Raw genomic sequence first — 24,549 nt, 5'->3', positions numbered from 1 at the left:
CTTTGCAAAGGAAGAATTTCAGGATCTTGTAAATACACACAAAGACATGGAGCGGCTGGGATTAGCGGAGCATCCCCAATCCCCATTGCCAGCTTCCCCAGGTTACAAATATCTCTCTTTTTATGTAATCATCACAATGATATTGTGTAGTAGCAGTTCCCACAGGTTAATTACGTTACAGTAGAGAAACTTGCGAATTGGATAAATTTTATATCTTATCTACTCTTCACTTCCTCTTGCTCCCAAACCCTTCTCTAATCAATCTGAGAGGAGACAGATGGAAAAATGGATAATTTTCAAGTAAAACACTGGCTATGGAAAGGCATCCCAACTAAAAAAAGGACCCATCAAAACACTCTGCTTTCCTATGCATCTCTTTAAAGAGTCTTGCAAATGCCAATGGAAATGATGGGGCGTCTGATGTTTTGACAGAAGCAAGAACATCATTAAGGTAAGAGCTGTCAGCAGTTATTTTATTTTCTCCCTGAAGAATAAGGCTACTGTTTAGGCACTACTTTTTTACTAAATCTTTTTTCTTTTATATCCATTCGATAATGCAATCCTGAAAGATGGCATACTTTATTTGCCTGTGAACTAGATAGATTAGAGAGTAATTGTGACAGCTTGCGAATAAAAGCGCTATAACCAAGTATAATTCAAAGTCAGCAGCCAGCAGAGATGCACTAATTGCCCTGCCACTGGGATAAGAGAGGAAAACTATTCCATACCCCAGTGCTTTCCTCATTAACATACCCAGGTAAAATTACCTAACAGCAAGATGGTACCAAAGATTTCCATGTTTCACACACATTGAGTAATAACACACATGGCTTTAATCAAAAGACAATGTTCTGTATTTATTTACAAACTCATCAGACCACCCAGTAGGAATTAATGTGGTGGGATGACCGGCAACACATAGCCAGACATTAAACACACAACCACAGGGACCCAAGGACGGACAAGCTTGCCCAGCAGATAGCACGAGGCTCTTTCATCTTAGCAGATGGAAGATGAAAAATCAGAGCCAAGGTACAACCCAGCCCAGGGACCAGGCTTGGGGAGGTCTACAGATGCTGCCAGCCTTCCTGTGCCCAGCAAAGCGCAGAGGATCAGTAAATCATCACCACCGTAATCCAAGCTCTAAGGCTTTATTTGTTCATGAAGTGCCTCATCTACCGTAAAACCACCGCAAACTCAGGACAACCCACAAGCAAGTTCTGCACATTAAGGAGGAGGAGGAAGTTCAAGGAAGACAGCAACAGACTGTAGGAGATGACTGGTGACAAGAAATAGGTAAAGGAATGAGATCAAGGAGCCAAATGAGATGAACTGTATAGGAAACAGTGCAGAATACTTCATCCAAGGCTTTTGGAGAGGCAACAGGTGCTTCTTAGAGGAACGATGCCTGGAGATGCCCCATCAATGGAAAGTCAGTCCACAGTGCCAAACACTGCCAGGAGTGGACTCCAAGTAGGAGAATTCAAGTGCAAATCTGGCAACTACAGCACCCAACGGGAACTGCAGTTCTTGAGACACACATGGAATATTTAAGGTTCACTCAGGGGAAATTCCTGGAATGTACTCAGAAACTCAGTGATGCTTATTTAATCCACCACGCAGAATAAGAACTGAAATCCTTTCCCAAAGAAGTGCTATGTGTCAGTTTGGTACAGAAGATGAGAGAGGTCAAGCAGATCTGCTGGCACAGACTCCTCAGAAGACGTAGATCAACAAAAGAAAGGGTTGAATCAGAGAGTGGAAATACAGGCTATTTCTTTATCAGGAATAATACAATAGATGTTTATACTCTGTAGCAATTTGTTTAATGGTACTTATTCAGAAATCCTTATTTAGTTATTAAAAAGACAAGTGGCATGTGAATAAGTATTGTCAGATGGCTTGAATACTGAAGCAAAGGCATTTCTATAGAAGAACAGCAGACGTATGAGAGAATGAGTCAGATATTTATGTTCCCTATTTAAAATAAAATTAGCAAGCTTTTAGAGGAACACACTGTTTCCAGATATGTACAAGCATTCATGATTATATCTGCAGTTTCCAACCAAAGTAGAAGTTTTACTCATTCTAGGCCATACACAGCTTTTGCTCCATTCATGTAGCACGTGATAACGATGACACCACCTGAGAGACTAAAAGACTTTCTAAAATCAAAGTTGTTTCACTTTGACAGTGAATAAACCAAGAAGGGGAGGGGACAGATGCAAAAAAATGTGCATTATACATAGAAAATCTGTTTGGACAAATAAGCTCATTCCTTGTAGGTAGTATAGCAGGTTTGCAGCTATTTCCATACTTACTTAAGTGTTAAGAAATGTGTAAGACATTGCATCTTCAAAAGTCTAGCTCATGCTCCCAAAATCTGCTAGCCATGCATTTTCTCAAAGCATGTATCACATACGCACACTGCTGTGATACAGGCTTTTAGGGGGAAAAAAAAGCAACATCTGGTTCAATGCAATCAAATCAACAGAAAAACAAACAAAAACTCTAAAATTACTCATTTTTAACACACACACACACACACAAAATCTGTACAGCTTTTCAGATTTTACAAGGACATTCACAGCCCAAAATTTCCTATATGAAACAGATGGCAGTGGTATTTACTGAGTTTTTTTCCCTTCAAAAATCCACAAAGATTTTCAAAAAGTTTATTTCTTTTTAACCATTTGCTGTGGTTTAAACCCAGCGAGCAACTAGGACCACGCAGCCGCTCACTCACTCCCTTTCCCCCAACTGGGATGCGGGAGAGACTCAAAAGGGGCTACAGAGAAAACAAAAAAACCTTGTGGGTTGAGAGAAGAACAGTTTAATAAGACAGGAAAATAAAATAATAAAAATATACAAAACAAGTGAGGCACAATGCAATTGCTCACTGCCCGTGACACCAATAGACCATCAGTTCCTGAGCAGCGGTATTTTCTGCCACCAACTCCAGTATATGTACTGAGCACGATGTCATATGGTAAGAAATATCCCTTTGGTCAGTCTGGGGGTGTCTTGCTGTGCCCCCCCTCCCAGCTTCTCATGCACCTGCAGCCTTCTGGCCAAAGTCCTTGACTTGGTATAAAAATTGCTTGGTAACAACCAAAACAACAGTGTATTGTCAACACTCTTCTCACACTAAATCCAAAACACAGCCCTATACCAGATACCAGGAAGAAAATAAACTCCCAGCTGAAATCAGGACACCACTCAACAGTGAAGTGTCTAAAGGTAAAACTCCAGAAGTATGAGTGGTATTAAATTGATTTTACACTAATTTTATCTCTAAGGTAAAACATCTTCATGGGTCAAGCTTGTGGATTTGTATGTTCACTTTGAAGACAAATATTACCAAGTAGCAATGTCTCCATGAATCATATGTCAGTTATATTTATGCATTTCTCACGGGCTCAAGACTTAGGATTGAAGCATCTCTGTTCTATGCACAGATACCACAAAGAGACTGAGAGAGGGACTCAGAGTATGTCCACACAAACACATGCAGTCAGTCACTGGAGCTCAGGAGGTACCTGGTCAGACAACGTGTCTCAACTGTTTATTCCAGAATGCACATCATAGACACACTGCCTGGGCAGGATATAGAAACAGGACCAAAGCGGAGTGAAGCAGGAAGAACCGGGCAAGAGAAGACAGATATAGTAGGAGAACAAGTAATGTGGAAAGTTCTGGTTGTGATGGACATGCAAAAGAACGTGAGGAATGGATTCAAGTGCATATCCAGCCCTGCACAGAGCTTGGGATGGCCAGCACTCCTATGGATAGAGGAAGATCACCACTGTCAACTAAGTTTGAGAAGCTCCAGTCAAGTCCTCTGACATCCACTGAGGTCTCATCCCCAAACAACCCTCAGTGCACATGAACCACATATAACTAAATGAAAACCTGATTTTTTTTGCTGTCATGGGGCTTGCAGTGTCTAAACAGTGTATTCCAACAGAACATCAACCTGTGTACCTGCTACACTAGATTAACTTCTAGGATCACAGAGCAACACGCATAGATTTGAATAGCACACTTAATAGGGCTTAAAGATACAAATGCACATCCCTGCAAAACTTTGTTTTCCTTTTCTTCTTGGATATGTATTTCATGCAATATTAACCATCCCCATCCTGCACAACTTTATTACTCTAATTAAGTTTGCATTTGTTAATTTTCCTGAAAATTGAACCCAGCGGGGTTTTACTGAACACTTTTTTTTTTTTGGTCTCTCCAAATGATGGTTCCAAACAGGAATATAATAACATCTATAATGAAAAGCAGGCTGCAGACCTTACCAGGGTATGTGACAACTCATTTAACATATAAATTGTTTTAGGTATTATTTCAGGTAAGTGATCCTAATGCACTGCCACATTTTATGCCATTAGCCTCGGGGCCCCAAGCACAGTCATTTAGTTTGGTATCATGTTAAGTCCCCCGGGTTCAATTTTTCTCTAATGTTAACAAATCCAGACTTAGATTTGCAGGGGAGTAAATGCTTGTTTTCACACATGTGATACAGTGCATAGCAAGATCTGTACCTACGCTTGTACTCCCGGGTAACTACATCCACTGACCTAACTACACAGATTTTTAAGCATACAGCTACAGCCACTTTAGAAATAATAAGAAATAATATGCACATTAAGTGATATCTAGTACAGCTATTTTGAGCACTCGTTTTAGTCATCTAATGAAATGGCCTCAGAGAGCAAGTGCCTCAGTTGCTTACACAGTTAATTGAGAAAAGCAGATGCTCTTGAAGTCCTTGAGAGAAAGATCTGGTCTGCTCAGGCTTGGGTACCCAGCTCTGGCAGACTGGATGCCATTTGTTGTCAACTAACACCCAAATTTCTGAGATTTACAAACACTACCAGAATTACCGCCTTGGAGTTTGTCTCCTGTCTCCATCTATTTACAAAGGTCGAGCAAATACCCAATTTGATTCACTACTGCACATGTAGAATGACATTTTTCTTTCATGGAGCCTTGAAGCACAGGAGGTTCTTGGTGTGCGGCGCATCTACTACTGTGATGCTGAAGGAATTTTTGAGTAATATCTGTAATAAGACTTAATGCTCAGGTCAGACAGAGAATGTTAAGTATTGAAAGCAAAGTTAAAAACCAAACAAACAAACCTCTCTAGATGTCTAAATATTACCTGCCTTTTTCAAATAACCACTAGGTGGTACCGGGGGAGAAAACAGCAGAAGAGAAGAGCAAAGAGTTTGTTCCTTTACATACCTGTATCTCCACTGGCCAATCTGTATATCACATAGTCCAGATTTGGCAGGTAGAGATGACTTTTTCCCTAAAAGGAACTTCTAAGATGAGCAAATCATAATGGAATCTGCAATGGTCAATGGGACAAGAAGCACACATGGAGGTAACCAACAGTTGTACTGGAAGTTAAATATAAAGCAATAGGTATCAATAGTGCAGTCCCTATACAAGGAGCTGCAGCCCTGTAATTGTAAATAAACCTCTGCTGTTTTGGAGTAACCCTAGAAACTCAAATGTCTTACTGGCCAATCATTAGCTATTTTCTCCATTCACTTCTACCAGAACTACCTACTGTATTTTTCATTGTTCAAATTGGAAACAGGATAAATATATGTTGCAGAAACCAGAGCGCCATTTGTCTGATCTTACTGAAAAAATTTTGATTGATGGAAGGAAAATTATCACCTCACCCGCAGCAAAACATTTTTATGTGGATGGACATGTCGATGAGTGGATAAAAGTATGGCCTGTCACTTGAATTGCTGCTCCACAGAGCAGCTAATGAGAAAGAGAAGCAACAGGTGTGTATAAAAATGTAAGAACTGACACAAAGATGTACAATGGTTTTTTTACCTAGGACAGAAACCTCCCCTTTTTATTTTTTCAAGCACATAGTACAGCATATACCAGTGAGTGCAATAAATGCTGGAGATTGCTAATTTAGTGTACACAAGCCCCTTGAAATAATTTTCATCTGGAATATCTCATCAACTGCATAGGATTAAACTCTCACGTGATCTTCAGATCATGCTCCGAGCAGGAGAATTTGCTTTTTTGTAGTTCTTGCAGTGTCACCGTGAAGCCCTTTGCCAGGTAAGTAGCTACTCCATTGCTGACGGACTTGCCTCTACACCATTTATTTTTTCTTGCTGACATCTCAGAGAAATCCGATCCATCACTGCCGTTCATTACTGCTGCAGCGCTTTTCCAGCGGAGATACAATCCTCTGCCAAAATTCGGGAGCACACCCCACCCTAAAAAGCCCAGGAATTACATCCAGGCTCCTACAGAAAGTTCAGCTGACACTGAATAAAGATGGTATTGAAGTTGCTTAGACCAGGGGTGTCAAACTCATGTAATTTCAGGACTGTACAAATGTAGTAGTAGTTACATTTATACAGTCCTAAAATTAATTCAGCCCTTTGAAGGCAACCACAAGGCTGAAGTGGCCACCAGTGACATTGAGTTTGGCACCCCTGGCTTAGACTTTAGAAAGTTAAGCAAATCATACAAGTACATCATATAAATATATTCTGGAGAGTTTTGCATTCCTTTAGAGGTCACAGACATGCCACGTTGTGCATATGCCAACCCATATGCTATTTCCACATAAAATTCAAGCCATTCACTAGACAAGCCAGGTTGGATACTGAGCACTAAGTTGTATTTTTCAAGTAAATACATCTGTTCGGTTCTAACCCCCCTCAGTTTTGCTCCATTTGACTGTCTCCTGGCTATAACAGCTGTGGAGGTTCTACCTCAACTAACAGCAAGTAGCATTGTAAACCACAGAAAAAAGCCTCATATTTGAGGTCAGGTTGTAGGTCTACGTACCTGAAATTTTCAAGTCAAACATGAAGGAAAAAAAAAAGCTAAGATTGGCAACCTACTGAGATTTGAGCAGCAAAAATAAAACTTAATTGATAAAAACAGAACCTTTGCTAAGCACCAGTGAGTCTTAGATGTAAAAAGAAATCTGGCTATTAACTGTTTAATTGAGCAAGCAGCATCTTAAGTGTTCATATAAACCCAAAGTTTGCCAGGACTAAATGGATGTAATATGCGGACACACCAGAAGTATCTGTTAATCTTTTAAGTCATATGAAAACTAGGTGAATCTTTCTTCACCACTCAATACTTATCCTTTTATTTCATTTATTTATTTTACATAAAGTTTCAAAATACCCTGCAGATCACAATATTCCTTCCATCTTCCACCTCTCCTGGGCTGTATATCTGCTTATTTTCAGTTTAAAGCTCAGCCTTGAAACACACTTCTTGATTTAGGTTGTTCCCTATGAGAGACTCCAAAGTATTACACTGAAAGATCAATTCTTTCTCTTTTCTCACAAAATGCATTTTGAGGCAGTAATAAATGCTAGAAATTCCAATATGCTGCATGGTGTGCTGTTCACCATGAGAGCCGTAATGATGGGTGATAGGTCTTGGTATTTACACAAAAAGCTTTCCAGAGCCTCTGAGAAATTGGGGACGATTGAAACTACCACACAATACTCCTGCAAAATAATGAAAAGGGTGGGAGAGCCAGAAACCAAGCAAGATCTGAGTCTCGATTATTCCAGAAGTATATGCATTTCTTTTCCCATTATGCCAAACTACCAGTTCACTTGGTTGCTGATAACAGACCAGTTGCCAATGCGCACAAAATACTTTCTGTGCTTTATCCCTATCAGGATTAAAGCGCATAAATACACAGAGAAACACAGGGAAATATTAAAAACTTTTGCTGAAAATCTAACTAAAATTATGGAGCTCACAGTTACCAGAGCAAGAAGCCCAAAATGCCATGCAATTTATCACTTTACTCACATTTTTGCTAGCCAGTTCAACATTGATAAAACAGCACACGGTTCCCAAGGTGCTCTGGCAATGGTCCAAAGGGCAGGGACGGTGGGTGTGCAAGAGCCCCCATATTCCCTCAAAATATCCAAAATATAACGCATCAGGGAACACATACTGATTCTATGGAACAGGGTCACCCTTCACGGTATGCAGGTGGTGTTAGAAAACTGGTGCAAGTGCACACACAAAAATACTTGCATGTCTCCATTAAGAAAGCTTTTCTGTGACACAGAAATGCCTTTTGAGGGGAGCTCAAGACACTTCCTGTTTTTCTTTTTGCGACAGACACCAAAAAGCTGTCTGATTAAAAAAATAATGTTAAGTTTACCACACCTGAACTGAAAACCAACAACTTCCATCAAGTCTCCATTAGCCATTCCTTGAGGTATCCAGTATGCTTTCTTATTAATACTTTTATTATTTGTTATTGTACTGAGTCCAGAAGTCCATCACGCAGACAATGACCACCCCCTGACACATGAAACAAACTGAAATGTTCCGTGTGAAAACGTGCTTTTTCTTAAGCATTTTTACAGTTCCTTCCTTTTTTTATGAAGAGGCTTATGTTAGAATCAGGGGGGGGAAAAAAAAAAATCTGTGCTTAAAAGTTCCCCATTCCACAGCAAGAAAAAGAACGATCATGGCAAGCAATAGTAGTCATTGTGGAAACAAAAGAGAATGTTTCACAAACATGTGAAAGGCCAGTTTGAGATCATTTTCCCAGAACCCACAGCAGCACTTGACAGAACAAGGGACCTTGCAAAGATGCTTAAAACACTTCTGTAAGTGAAACAAACAAAACCAAGATCATGGTCAAGAGAAGTTCCTCCACAATAACAAAATATTAAATACTTCAAGATTTATTGTATTTAGCAGAAAGACTTAAGATCTGACTGTTAGATGCAAAAGCTGGAAACATTTGACTGGAATAAGGTATAGATGCTAAGCAGTGAAGGTAATTAAGTATTTAGAGAGCTTACCTAAGGCTGTTGAGATTTTCTATAATTTAAAAAATTTTAATTATCTTCAATCTCTTTTGAAAACTATGGCGTACTATTCATATGGTATTGCACATGATGCAAGAATGACTTGTAAATTCTATGGCTTGCATATTGAAAAAGGTCAAATTAAACACTTTTTTTCTTTCTGTCTTTACAATTCTAAGTGAGGTGAGATACATGAAAAACAATAAAACTTCCTTATGAGTATACAACTGCTACACCCGGGACTGAGATACACAGAAAATTCAAATCTTCTATTTTGGAAGTAATTCTTGGAAAACTGTCTAATTCCTACTGAAACTATCACAGCTTTAATAAAGAGTATTAAAATTTCCTTTTTGCTCAGGAAATGCCAATAATCCCACTACAAAGACTGTAACAGTACTGTGAGTCTAAAATGATGACAGAAAAAGGAATTATGTTGAATTTGAGGATTATTCTGTAACAGAACGAGCCTCCTCAGTCTCCTTCACTAAATGCAGTGTTAAGTAACGCTAAATTATATCGAATTGGCAGAGCTTTGGAGAGGACCATGCAGACGATGAAAAGGTTGTATCTTGGACACAAAGAATGCATTTTTTCCTAATTGCTGTCAGTCTGCAATTCAATTCTAGATAGCAGAGTTAAGCCTTGTCTGCCTTCAACATGTGTCACCTGAGCCATCCTGCTTTTAACGCCGTCCTGCCCGTTCTGAGGCAGCAGAAAATAAACAGAGCGATTAATTGTCACAGAAGCCATTTACAAAATCAAGACACACACTCTCAGAGCTTTGAACACATGATTTCTTATAATATTGGAGTCAAGTGAACACCCCCGATTTTAAATCCTAAAAAAGAAATTACCGAAAAAGTGTTACACTCAGGACTTCTCATAGTTGGATATGCAGAAGTGTACATAAAACACTTGTCTGCTACAAAATTTCAGTACTCAAGAGCATACGGGTTCGTGACTACAGCAGTAATCATAAAACTTTCCACAAGCGAAGTGATTGCTGCCTGCTCTGAATGGCCTGACCAGCCGGCAACAAAACCATGGACCAAACAATGTACCAAAATTGTTTGTCATCCCTAAAGTACCATAATACCAAGGCAAACAAAAGTAAATTATTTGCAGGACTCATCAAGTAGAGCAAAGGTATGTAACAGAGGTAAGGTTAAGTAGAAGGGAGATGGTAGAAAACAACAAAAGAACAAGCACAGAAGTGTTTATATTTAGAGTTTCAACCTCAAAATAACGCAAAATACTGTCAAATCACTATTTAGTGAGCATTCTGGGACAGAAAACTCAATAACACCATACTGCTGATTAAAAGGTAATATGATACGGTCAGCAGCGTTCACAAAGGTCAGTTAAAAACTCATAAGCAGCAGCATCAACAAAAGAAGCATCTGCCGTAATTTGAAGGAAAGAGGAAATTAAGGAAATAAGCAATCCAAACCTCTTCCATTTTAATTTGTGTCTGTGTCCTGCTGAGGGAACAAACAGTCTGTAAGCTGTAGTCTGTCATGTAATTCGGTACTAGCTGCAGACTAATAAAAGGGACAGTAAAACATATGCAAAGACTTATTTATAGGATGCAAAGAGAGACAGTCTAAGTCTTGCAGCTATTTGCATCTTCCTCACATACAAACAAGCACTGATGGAAAGTTTCCTGCTGAGAAAGAAAGGCAAGAGATGCAGAGAAAGACCTAGTTTAAAGGAAAAAAAAAAAAAAAAAAGGAAAGAGTACTGGAATAACTTCTTCAGAGAGGAGTTTTTACATATTTGTGCAGCATAACAGAGCACAATGCTGCACTTGAAATTATGGATAATAAAAGGAAAGTTAGAAAAATCAGCAACACTAGGAGTGGTCTATGAATAAGCCAAATCAGAGTTTTACAAGGTCCACCTTGTAGATGTAGATGTTCAGCAGGCAGTAAGTATGGACTGCGGAGAGCTAGGAAATATCTCATTACATTTTTTTTTCTCCTTCTCAAATTCATAGGCTAATGATTAAAATAGTGGCGGCGCTTGCTGTAATCATCACCCTATTTAACTTCTGCTCAGCAGGTTCCTGCTCTTAGATCTAAACCATTTCTTTAAAAGTCACAGCAGGACGGGAGTATCAGTGAGAATGTGATCTGAACCAGAGTCCCAGCATCAGTAAAAGAGGAGAACCAGTGGCAGTATTTAACATGACGGAAGATTAACATAGCAGATCAAAGCTAAAAAACAGCACAACAGGTTTTAGGGTGGTGATTCTATTAGAAGTGTATTTCATCACCTTCAGCTAGAATGGATGCTGGGAAATTATTTGCTTAGAAAAATGAAGCATTCTTCAGCTGGGTAGAGATGGAGAAGAACGACAGCAAAATCTGAATTCGAAACTACAATTTTGGCTATTTTCTTGCCTCAGATAATCTCACAGTTGAGTGGGGAACTAACTTCAAAGTGATCATTTGTTCCTCAACAAAGAAACATGCTCTTTAGTCTCTTCATTCAGATAAGGCAAACGCAAACAGAACCAGCACCCAGCTTCTCCCTGGGGTTGGGTTACACCGGCTTTGAAAGCAAAGCAGTTCAGCTCCAGCATTCAGAGGTAAATGCTCTGCAAACTTGAAAAACCACCTGAATACCTACCACAAGCTTACAGAACGGCCTCCATCCAGCACTGCTAACAGACTTTTGTCATCTCGCTTTGAAGCTAAGAAGATCCTGGAGCTGCTGACACCCTCGGCTCTGACCTCAAGCACTCCATGTTTACGAAGCTCCATCATTCTTTCCTCCAACACTTGCGACCTTCTTTACCTCAGGATTAGAGCTTCAGCTTGTCAATGTTAACCCCCAAACCCAGCAGAGCAGTTGAACAAGTGCCCATATAGTAGATCAGTTGCAGATGCTCAAAAATGAAAAAAAGGAGGCAGAAGAGTGTGTATAACAGAGAGATCTGGAAGTCTGTGAGTACACACATGAAGAGCGGTTGTTCAAGAAAGGGTTAGACCTCAACACAATCAAAGGTGGTTCAAGACATACAAAGGGACAAAAAGCTAAGAAAAATAAATCAAGGTAAAGCAGTCTTCAGCACAGATCACCAGGAAGCAACATATTGCTTTTAGCTGGTCTATCTCTTGCTTTGGAGGTTTTTTAAAACAAAAAAAAATTAATATAATAGCTGAGCACACATTTGACACAACCTAAGAAACCAAACTATGCACTAAGCAGATTGACAGTACACAGCCAACAAAGAATAAAGTTTAAATCAAGGCAAAGGTGGCTGGGGAGTTTATTGGCACCTTGCTCAGGACAGAAATTGCCCCTTCCACAAGTCATTTTGAACTTCTTTAGTTAGGTCCTTCTACAACAAACATGATACCTTTGCAGAAAGCCTACGAGCTGCACTTAACTACTGCATTTCTGAAAGAGCTCAGTCACCGCACTTTTTTACACTCTGTCTAGCGCTGCAAAATTTTTAAAAGTTCCAATAATCACATGGGTCTGAAGCATTTGCATCTGCAGAAACAATCTGCTCCCTTCATTGGAAATTAACCTCTTTCCCCTCTACAGATGGGACCTATAGGTCTAACCATATCATAAATACACCCTTCGTTTCGCCAGTTTATTCTTAAAGGCTCTCATATTCATCATTATCCTTTCATACTAAGGAACCTGATACATCCTTGCCTGCATTTCATATTAGGTAAAGCACTACTTCTTAGGTTGTTTTCTATTGCTGCAATAGAAGTAATATTTTTATGCAAAAAGGATAACTTTCTTGCTGAGATAACAGCTCATACCCAACAATTATATCTCATGAGTGTCCAAGTATGCCTAAATCATACCAGGCTCTTCACCAACATGCAAGTATGACGATAGTCCCCCCGCCCCTTCAATGGACTTCTCTTGAATTAAAAATATTTAATGGGATGGTAACCACAGGGTAGGTAAATTAAGAACAGCTTTAGATCCTGTTCTTCAGGAGAAGCCCATTAATAACTTCCCTACAATTAAACAGGCAGAAGAAAGATGAGCAAAAACGTAACATATGTGACTCATCTTGTCTACTAAACCTTTTAGCTAAGGCATTAACAAAAGTGTAATTTTGAATTGTGACGTCACATAAGCATCATTAGAAATCAACTTGCATGAAAATTTGTGCATTAAAAATAAGCAAAGAACAACGAAAAGCTGCCAGACACATTTTACAGTGGTACACATCTGGCAGTCTGAGTTACCAACCTATCCACTGTAACAACGTTTCCAATTAGCAAAGGCATTTGGGATATGTCCTTAACATTTGATGGTCTTTTCTGAGCATCGACATTCCTGAATTAATTTCCATGCGGTTGCCTTAAACCTTCTTGATAATTTTAACTGGAAACTGAAAAGGCTGAGAGCTCCAGCTACAAGCTGTAAACCATAGGGATCATCTAGCAGCAACACACCCTATTAGAAACAACAGCATAAGTTGGAGAAAAAGGGGATTTTGTATTTTGACTACACTTGGCAAACATGCTGGAAAGGTCATGGGGAAGAGAAGTAACACTGGCCAAGTAACTGCTACTCTTCTCTTCCTTTTAAAAATAAATAATAGAGAATTGGTAGTTGCAAGACACTGTGGACTGACAAATGGACACTGCAACACGATGGAAGCCTCCAGCATTGAAACCCCAAGAACTCAACAGTTAACAGTCTTTACACCAGGCAGCAATATACAAGAAAGTCACATTACTGCTATCTTTCTGCAAGAGGTCAGGCAGCATGAAAGATGTGAAATTACCTTGTCCATACTTTTCAAACCTAAGTGTGATCCTAGTTAGGCTGCATTGCATTCGTGTTTTACCAGCATCCCTGCATCCATCAGCTACACTGTTTGTCAGGAGTTCTCTCTAAAATAAGAATAGGTAGGGATAGTTTATTGGCATACACGCCAATAAATAACATTTTATTTCCACTAATTTTTGAATCATATCTTTTATTTGAAGACCAAAATTTAATATAAATTGATGCATTTTTAACATTTTAGGTTTGAGGATGCTTTGACAAAACAGTTTGCTTAGACGTTGATGCACGTTTTCTCCTTTATATTGCCTGATGGCATAATGCACCTCAGAGCTGCAGATGAGAGAACAAGGCTTATCATCTTTTCTATAGAGGTCCTACCCTACAAGATTAATTCATGGAAGAGTCAAGGAAAGCAGAGAGTCTAGAGGAACGAGAAGGTCTGCCACCCAGAGATGGAACATAACATAGATCAAGTCTGAAAGAGAGTTACTAACCAAAGCAGCAAAAAAGGTCCCTTCTCCCCACAGGGAATCCTGCAGCTACTAGGTCCAAGGAACTGCAATTAAAGATAAATAAATTTTTAAAAAACCAACCAAACAAACCCCACAAAACCAAAAAAACCCACCCAAGTTAATTACATCTTCATGTAAGGAAAAACTAATCCTTAGAGTCTTGAGAGAGAAAAGAAAATAACCCTGAGATACCTCCTCACTAGCACCAGCGATTAGAGCTTTCTCTACGACCCGATAGGACTCCTTCCCCCAGGACTTCCAATCAGCAGCACCCCAGCTGACACGAGCTGCCTGCTCATCACACCACAGCAACAACTGGTACCCAAGATGTGTCAAGACCACCAGAGATCATTCCATAAAGAAGGAAGAAACAGCTTTCCGTAACACTCCTCATCCTTGGAAAACTGATGGATATCTACTCGAGTCCCTTCTGCTTCAAAAAGATTGTTCCTTAATCTTTCCGCGTTTATTATCTTGTATTTACTCAAGACCTTTGTACATCATTAGCAACATCACAGCTAGAGATCTGTACATTAAAAACAAGTCCAAGCAAATTCATCCCATGCCTACCTCTCTACCAGTCTCAAGTGAAATTCCAGACAGAATAAAACCAGAACTCTTGGACTTAAATTTGCCTCGGGAAGAAAAACAAAAACAACAAGAGAGAGAAAAAAGCACAAATTATGTACACCTTTAATCTTTCAAGAAAACTTTGAAATGCAATTTGCTGGTGTGATAGGAAAGCCGTTATAATTTCCCAAGAGGCTACAATCAAGCTAAAACTGAAGACAGTACTCCCTGCTCATGTTACGCAGAAATGGAAGGGCTACTGAAGAGATATACAAAAAGTTGGGAAAAAAACATAGATTGAATTGTCAATACATCATTAGTTTACGAGCTCTCCTTGTACCCCAGCTGTACTTTGTGTTCTTCCTGCTTATTCTAATTTATACCTTGTTGACTCAAGTAAACAGGAGAAACAAGGAACGCACATACTGGAACGTGACTGCAAGTCTGCGTGGTAGTCAGTGCAGTTCTGTAAATTGGATCCTGTATATAAAATATACATGAATAGGTTCTCAAGGAAATGGCTTCATTTCCCGGTTCTATTCTGGAGGTTAAACAGAAGGAGAAATAAATGTTTCATTTCGAAAGAACACACAGCGTTCACACTAATGGCTGATTTCTACGAAACAATGGCTTTGTGTTGTCCTCCTCCATCCACTTCACAGAGATATTAAGTTGACGAAAGAAGAGAAAGTGGAGTTAAAGCTCTTGGTGAGTGTGAATGAGCGTTTGCAATCTCTTTGCCTCCCCTGTTCTCACCACACACCCACCTCATGATTAAAACTGCGTTAAAGCAGCTGCTGTTGGACTGCACCGAACTAGGCGATTAAACAGCAACGACAAGTTCGAGTAATTACCAGCCAGATGCGAACACCGAGAATATTACATTCCCTCCACCGCTGAGACTGCAGGGAAATAAAGGAATATAAGTAGCTTTTTCAGACACGCTACAATCACGAAGCCATTCCCCCTCATTCAGTGATTTCAAAGCCAGCAGAACCTTCACAAATAGTTTGCACGCACACAAACAAAACCCACTCTGGGCCGGTGCAGTGTTCAAAAGAGCAACATCATTACACGCTTTATCAAATCTAGACTGAACTTCTCATGGTACAGCACATGTGAATTCTACAGACTGAATCTATTCATGTAAACAGGAAAAAAAAAAAAAAATAGAAAGCGAGAGCAGGCAGCCCGAGGGGAACCCTCATTATCACGGCTTTACCGATACTGTTGGTAGCGCCAGCGCGAGATGTTTCTCCTGCTCACGAGGTGATAACTGTCAGGACCTTGATTAATGCGCGTTACTCAGGCAGATGAATTCAAATCTACCCAGCAACTTCCGAGATCTGGATGAGCCTTATAAGTAGCTAGAAGGCATGAAAATTCCTATCTGAACTTATTAATGCTCACTACGAAAAAATACTTTTTAACAGTAAAATCTAAAATGTAATATAGCATAGTTGAGCTTATCTCCTAACGGTTCCAAGGGAGGGAATGGACTCGGTCCTCCAGCCACCCTGATGGCAGAAGAGGACAGTTGCGGGGCAGTGCTGGCTTTTCACATCAGCACCCACCATCTCCTGAACGAACTATGGGGACTTGAGCACCACCACAGAAACCGGAGTTACAGTACCCCGTGATGGCAAGGTTATTATGTTAGTTTTAATAAGTACATTTGGCATTAATACCTTGGGGTACAGAGCTATCCATGCATCAGGCATGAAAACAAATAAAAATAATAATTAAAAAAATAATAACTAAAAAAAACCCCAACCACATACCAAAAAAAAAACCAAACCCAAACCAAACCACAACCACACAAAACAAACACCAACCAAAAAAAAAACCAAACCTCTGAGGCTCTGAGGAACCTTCTTCCTACCAATCACCTTAGTAATTACTTTATATGAAGTGAAAGATGATGGGAGTTTGTGAGCATCCTAAACAATTACATTGAAGGCAATTATATTTTTTTCCCAGAACAAGCTCTGCTCTAGAGTACGCGTGTAATGCTGTATTATATACTTTCATAACTACCCTGCACTTGTTTTATTCATGGAAACCTATGGAGGGCCTGATGCAACGTTTCTAGGGCCAGCTACAGCCCAAGGTCGGGCTCAGCTGTAGAACAGAGATATTTTTATATCTGACTACTTTTCAGCTCTTTCTCTTAATAGGACTTCCCACTGACACTATTCTGGAGACAGCTCCAATAATAAATATTGAGATAGTCAAAATGCCTGTAGAGGTTTTCCTGGATGCGTCTTGCCTTATAATTGTGAATGTGGAATTTGCACAGTATATTTAATACTGCAGAAGCTTAAATATGTAGATTTATTTGAACGTCTAATTATTTAGCATGCTTTTCACACTTGAGTATCTCAACTCTAATAACTTGACAGGAGTTTTTTGTTTGTTTGTTTGGTGTTTGTCTAAATGGGGGTTTTTGTCTTGTGTGTGTATGTTTGGTGTTGGGTTTTTTGTTGTTGCGGGGGGGAGGGTGCTTTGTTTTGTTTCGTTTTTTGTTTTTGTTTTTTTAATTCCAGTGTCTGCTTACGGGGGAAAGACTCAGATCACTAGAACAGTTTCCACTGTGTACCTGGCGAGTTAATAAAGAGATGATGCAATTCCATTGACAAGTATCGCACCAGAAAAGACCTAGAGAGAAAATAGTCAGTAACTCTGAGAAGGGAACCACCTCACCCCCTGGTGTCACCGAAGGCATCAGCTTCTCACATCTAAAAACCTTCAAAAGAGAGTGACTGATAGAAGATGAGCTGTCCCAAATATCACGAGGATGACAGAGAGCCACTCAGTTAAGAGACCGACTGTTTTTCTTCCATGTTGACTAACGGAATACTTTGAAAATCAGCTAAGACAAGACTGAAGAGAACTAGAACACGCCCTTGCGAGTCTGCAGAAGGGCTTTGTTGAGTATTCCTGCCTCGGTAGTAGCAGAACAGACTCTGAGAAAATGCCAAGAGCCTTAAAAGAATTTGCATCAGGTAGCAACAAAACAATTTTGAGGGACTTCCTGGAGAGTGAAAATCTCAGAAAAATTGGCTCATGAAAAATAGGTTATAGATGCTGTAATATTCCCTCTCTATCAGCTCTCCACAGATTCACACCGTGTATTGCCTAATTAATTTAGGCATCTAGAATATCTGAAAGGGATCAGGGGAAAAAAAAGAAATCACAGACAAGCCTCGATACACACACACACAGTTTAAAATGTTATTCACAACCTTACATTATGTGACAAGTGTCCTGGAAGGACACTATCATTAATACACACCTTAAATGATAAGATTCCAGCCAATTTCCACAGTATTTTAAACAATCTTTACAAAAACAAACTCTACATTTAGTTCAGAATATGAGCAACTGCCACACAGTTTTTACATAAAGGAAAATTACAGACAAGCAGCATTCCATTCGTATGCGATCGGTATAGCAAGTCGTAGAATCTCTGGGTTTTTTGAAAACCGCCCTGTACAAAATTGTATTAAATTACTATATGTGCAACAGTGAGAGATAAGAAATAGAGAAGAGCTATTTCCACTGGAGCACCAAAGGACAGCAAGGTGTACAGATGGAAATGAGAGGTTTCTGTGGCTTGACTATTATGATTCTAGACTGCAAAGAGAAGAATAAATGTATTGGCATTTATGTATACAAGCCCTGCAACAGGCAGAAGACAGAAAGGTATTAGCATAGATGGCAAACAGCTCTACACAAAAGCAGTTTCACAGTACTAAGAAGGTATCTCCTGCCACCCACTAAATAGACTGTAATAATCTGGAACTAATAAAGTTATGATCTTTTGTATAGGATTTCCACTAATTACTTTACAATAATATACTGTTCTTAGTAAAGATGTCCACATAGACAAATGAGGTGCGATTTGGGGACGGGGGTAAAGCGGAAGGTGGTGCATATTTTATTTCATCAATAATTTCATTTGCTGAAATAGGTATCTATTTTTCTAATTTAGAATGTAGAAGACGTATGTGTATTTCAAAGCAAAATCTCTTTCTGTACCTACCAAATATTACCATTCAACATTGAAAAAAGTAAATTATTCTTTCCTTTCTCAATACTAGAATAAAACATCTTATGCATAGAGAAGCAAACAGAACATTACATTAAAAAGATACACAGATGCACTTTTAAACCTTAATCTTTGTTGAATCCCCTATGATTTTATGTTCAACTGATCAAGAGAAAGCATGTGAGAAGCAAAGTATTACTGTGGATTTAGTGGGTTTAGGGGCAGGACTATTAATTGAGCAAAGCTTCAATTACAGACTAATTTAATGTATACCCAAGTATATTATTGCAATTCAATAAACATCTCTTCAGAATTAAACAATTCCAATTTGCTTTCATTTCAGCCTGTGTGCACGCATTACAAATTCGCTATTATCCGCACTAAAATGAGTCAGCCTGGTTGGACCGTCTCATGCCCGCGATCCCGGTATGTCACGGTGCTGCACCAAACTAACCTCCAATGAACGCCTTAACCTCACCTGCTTACCAAACAGGAGCAAGGAGCAGAGGAGTGTACCTCCCCATAAAAATATTGCTCTTCTAAAATTTCTTCTAGCAAGGTATTTACCCAAGCAAACCAGTAATGAATCTATCAGCATCTCTCCTGGTCGACATCCAACCACTCATGTTTGTAACTTGTTCTTCTATTTCTTCCCTCCTTATATTGTTGAACGTGAAAGCTTCGGGCACCTACTCAACTTTGCATTTTCTGATATTCGGTTGCTCTGGAAGATTGCCTTCCCTCTATTTAGGTACAATACCATATTAGACATGCTACTCCTGGCAACTCAGTTCCATTCTAATCATGAATTAATTCCTCTGGATTTGAACGAGATGCAAGATCACCAAGTGGGAATTAAAACCACCTGGCATGTAATAGGAACATTCTCTTCACTATCTGTGTAGTCTGAATATTTGTACCACGCAACACTCTATATTTAAGGCATTGTAAAGGCATCAGTATACTGATCATCAAATGACAGAGCAAGTTGGCACAAAGTAGAACAGTGAACTCATTTCTACAGCAACCCTCCATTTTCACAGAAAAATTAAATGTTTAAATCAATAACATCATACTCAGCCAGCAGATCCATAACTCCTTCCCGCACCCCAAACACAGAATGTCTCGGGAGCAGCTTAGTCACCTTCTCTCCATGTAAGATGCAGTGAGCATCCCTGTGGCGCAGCTCAGGGAAAGTTAAAAACCACCACACACCAGCGTAGCAAATAGCACTTTTCTGCATGTCTCATGGAGGAGAGATTAAGGCACATCTTGCATGTGTTAGGCACAGTATCAGCTCTGAATCACAGTAAATAACAGGGCTAAAACTCCAGCATCCTTCAAGAACTACTGATGTTTCTACTGTGTACTTCAGGACATGAGCAGAATCAATCCTGTCATTTACTCAGCAACCTCGAGCAGACTCTTCTGACATGCAACGCTCCAACACAACATTATTGATGCCTGATAAAATACTGGAAAGGAAGCCAGATGAAGCTGACTGACAATGTTCAGCTGGCTACATTAAAAGTATCCATAGCTACCATACATGACTACAAAAGCTTACGAAGAGGGCTGTATGCAGACAAAGTTTCAATTCGAATATTTGTTTAAAGAAAATGATTGAAATTCATGTCAGTTTTACCCTTTTTTTCCTACTTAAATTTAACATGAAGGAAAGAAGAAGGTGCAACAGGATCTCAATTTTTATACATAGATGCCATCTGGGAGGAAATACTCTTCTTGCATAAATCTGCTGCTTTAGTGTTACCCACCTTTCACTATTAATTCTGCATAATTCGAAACTCCAGATCCACCGTCTGAACGAATGACACATCGGTACTTGCTGATGCTGCGTTGAGAGGTGTCGGCTACACTGACAGTAGCAGAAAAACGTCTGTGGTTGACCACTCGAGTGACCATTAACGCTGTGTCCCTTCCATTCCACTGCTGTAAAGGCAGACAAAAATAAGTTATGAAGACACACAGATTACGTATCCATATATAATTCCTTCTTTGTTCAGACCTTCACGTTCACATCGCCAGGTTAGACTTTATACAAGCACAATTTTTCGAGAAATACTGCTAGCTGTATCCCTGAAAAACTTACAGGGTCATATGAACTAGGGCTTAAATCTTCTTACATATATATTTAAGTTTTCCCATCTATTTAATTTTTGAAACATATTTGGGCATTTTATGTTTTATATGTATTGAAAAGGCTGGAGAGTGACAGCTCACACTATGCAGTTGTACACGGTATATTTAGAGGCCTGGCTAGGATATGAAAATACTACAAATGAATGGATTTTGTAAACCTGCAAAAATGCTACTAATTAACAGATTTTTACAAACTTAGCATTTTCAGATGTAAAGCTTTGATTCTGAACCAATTTAGATAAATTGGTTGGATGCGCAGACATCCTTACATGTCCAGCCTTCCTCAATAAACCTCTCTGCCAATGCCAGACTACGTTTTCCTAACTGAGAAAGGGGCAGATAAAGAATTAGCTAGAAATATAAGTTGTCCACAGTGTAAACACCTGAACTTGTTCGGTTGGTCTAGTTTATCAGGAGTTTCTAAGCAAAACACGCTGCTGTTTTGCCGGTTCCCAGTAATCAGTTTTTGGGGTCTTTCCAAGGCTACTTTCATTAAACGTTTCAATTTTAGAGAATGGAAAACAGGTTTCCACTAACAACAATAACGATTTCCTTCCAAACCTCTGCTTCTCACAGGAAAAGGTTCATCCTGCTTCAGAGCAGAAGCGTTTTTACACACATCTAGACATAACTGTAGAAAGTTTTCCCTGAGATAACTCAAAAAAGATAAAGAATAAGCCAAAATACATCTATCTCAGTGGATGCTGAAAGCACACCATAAGTTAATAAATTTCAGATAAAAATGCAATTTTTAGGAGAACAGCTGTGATGAGAGTGACTGTCAAGTCATTTTCACATGATGCTGACTATATTTCTCACCAAACTCAAGCCTTTTTCCCAGTACTAGTTTCGATTTTTATGGTAAGGCAAATTGATTCCTCCCTTAGTATTTACACAAGATTTGAGACTTACTTTTAAAGTTCCTTAAAAAGCCTGATGTCAATTAAAAAGTTTAAGAAAAATCTGTTAGTTGACTACAAACGCCACGGCAACTATGAGCAAGGCCATTCTTGTCTGCCTCAGATGTTACAAATACGGGGTGGTCAGGCCCTCAGTCTCATTAATCCAAATTGGGATTAAAAACTGTTGACTGGCTTAAGTGTTCTGAAAGTTTATGTTGGTTTATGTACATGCACAGTACATAAAACAAAATCCTCTTGACTTGTTTGGGATGTTAGGTGTTTAATGGCACAGAAGTTTAGGAGAAGCAAAGAGCTAAACTATTTAAAGGCTTCTAGAAGAGCTCTATGTACAGTGTATGGTCATGTTGATGCTTCACATATCTGAGCACTTCAAGGGGCAGAAGAAATAATTTCGTCCTTCACTGAGAAACACACGTTCCACATCTTCAGTTTGATGTACATTCCATTTCTAACTCTAGAACAGAAAATGATTTCTGAAGGTTGTTCCTATCCACCTGAGTACTATGACCCGGTCTTTGAGTAGGGTGAAAATACAGACATTAAGAGAGGGAGTGTTTTGGTCTTTTAGTGAGTGACGAAAAGCAACAATCTACTGTTAGTGCGGCCAAGGGAAACTGGGAAGAAGAAAAACAGTGGGTAGAAACTGGTTTTGGCCATTTTCACCACGCAAGTAGTGATCTCAGACCTTAGAGTACATTTCTTATTAACATTGGCACTGGACCAAGAGCAGTTTCGAAGGGTGAAAGACAATTGCATAATAAAGCAAAAGTGAAGAACTATTCCACTTGTTCTGTCTCTTCTGCTCTGTCACTGAGCGCTTACGGGTGCGGAGGCATTTGTTTAAAATGAAAATTTTGCCATCACTGGCCATTTTTTCCATCTTCTCTATCATGACTTTGTACTTTTCCACCTTAAACTCTCACCTAGGAGCAATTTAAGGCAGTTCTCAAAGGATCATGATGAAAAGATTTTGTCCCAGCACCCTGTCTTACTCTATCTAATTATTTTACTTGGGGGAAAAAAAAAAAGGCACGTTACTTTACCTGGAGCCAGAGTTTGTCATGCTGTGACCACTTTCCCCCAGCAATACACTGGAATGTCGCGTTCTGTCCCACATTAACCTCCACGTTCTGAAGCCGTAGGAAATGAGGTGCTTTTCCTAACAAAAGATGCAAAGTATTGCAAGGGTAGAGCAAGGTAGTAATTGACTGTATTACACCAACACAGATATAAACACGCAGCAAAGCATTAGGGCCTATTCTTGACAAAGTGATTTTGCAAAAGAAAACTATTCTTCAGTATTGAAGTGGCCTAAGGGATCACACAGAGCTCTGGTACACCTGAAAACACAGACTTGGATCAAATCACAACACGAGCTCGTGGTCATCAGCACAACTTTTTACTGCTTGCTATGAAGAATAATTGAGTAATTTCTTTTCTTCAGAAAACTGTGTTTCTAAAAAGGTAAAAAAAAAATCAAATGCTTGTCAAGCATGACTGACCGAAACCAAATTTTCACAAGGGCCTTCTTTTCCTTTTTATTTTAACTATCAAATACATTCTAGACCTGTAGAATCATAATGTGTCATTCATATAAAATCAGTTACTGAATGAAATATCCAAATCACTGACCGCATTATATTAGTTTAAGATCACTGGCATCAGTGTTTTGCTGATACTAAATTCGGTATTTATTAAACATTAAACCACTGATGTAGAAACGGAGGCATCATGTTTGTTTACAACAGAATTAGATCAGAGGATTATCTTTTTTACTAAATACCAGACTCAGTTACCTCTGTAAGTTAACTCACAAGAAAATAAAAAATATTACAGTAGTGAATCTGACACTTCTAAATGAACTTCATTCTTCCTGGCCTCCAGAAGGAAGCTTGTGAACCAGTTGAGAACTTTTAGTAGGACACACAGAACAGGTTTAAGAGACTCTAAAGGTCAGAGTTTTTCAACTTCTTTACATTTTCTACTATGATTAGACACCAATGAAATATATTATTTCAGAGGATATATGACCCATCTTTTTCTGCTGGAATCAAATATCTTCAAAAGGATATGGGCATCTGTGTGTGCACGAAGGTTGATATATAGGTGTATATCTACTATGAAGAGAGAAGCAGAGAACACACCCCTATGCACTTTGCCAAATGTTGTTATCCAGCTTCTGTGTCCCATTTCCCACACGCTCGGTTTGCTGACAGCTCCTGAAAGACTCTGTGCCATGGTGCTTCCTGGGGATCAGTAACTTGTCTCAAAGTTTATTGCAAAACTACCTTTGGGTGACAGTCAGAATGTGCTATGGCAGCATTTGCAGGCTAATACTAGTAATAATAATTTCTGCCTGCAAAAGTGGGCAGATACAAGCCAGCTCCATATATGATCCCGGGCTTGTCACATGCAGGGACAGGAGTCAGACTCAATGATTCTTGTGGGTCCCTTCCAACTCAGGACATTCTATGATTCTATGACACCAATCCCAGACTCCCCATCCTCAGGTCTGCCCGAGTTTCAGGGCACAGGACCGTCCTCCGCACAGGCAGTCAATGAGCTTTTATCATAAAGAAAACTGATACTCGAGTGAATTCCTTCACAGGAAGGAAAAAACAAACAAAAAAAGGCAACACCAGGAAGTTATTTCTTTTTCTCCATCACTTTGTCATCAAGGGCAATTCACTGTA

The 24,549-nt window shown here is 39.3% G+C and overlaps 1 protein-coding gene across 3 annotated transcripts in view; it reads right to left on the bottom strand.

The window, feature by feature from the left end:
- Window positions 1–24,549, bottom strand: part of PTPRT (protein tyrosine phosphatase receptor type T) — a 441,556-nt gene that overhangs the window by 243,517 nt on the left and 173,490 nt on the right. For all 3 annotated transcript variants that reach the window (XM_065645693.1, XM_065645694.1, XM_065645695.1), the window contains exons 5-6: window positions 22,900–23,015; window positions 20,549–20,723 (exon numbers count right to left, since the gene is read on the bottom strand). In XM_065645693.1, coding sequence (XP_065501765.1) covers window positions 20,549–20,723; window positions 22,900–23,015 — 291 coding nt within the window. The remainder of the gene's footprint in view (window positions 1–20,548; window positions 20,724–22,899; window positions 23,016–24,549) is intronic.

Source organism: Caloenas nicobarica, chromosome 15, assembly GCF_036013445.1.
Source record: "Caloenas nicobarica isolate bCalNic1 chromosome 15, bCalNic1.hap1, whole genome shotgun sequence".
In the NCBI taxonomy this organism is placed as follows: domain Eukaryota; kingdom Metazoa; phylum Chordata; class Aves; order Columbiformes; family Columbidae; genus Caloenas; species Caloenas nicobarica.
Note: the sequence above shows the minus strand (reverse complement) of the source record. Positions and strands in the feature narration are given on the sequence as shown.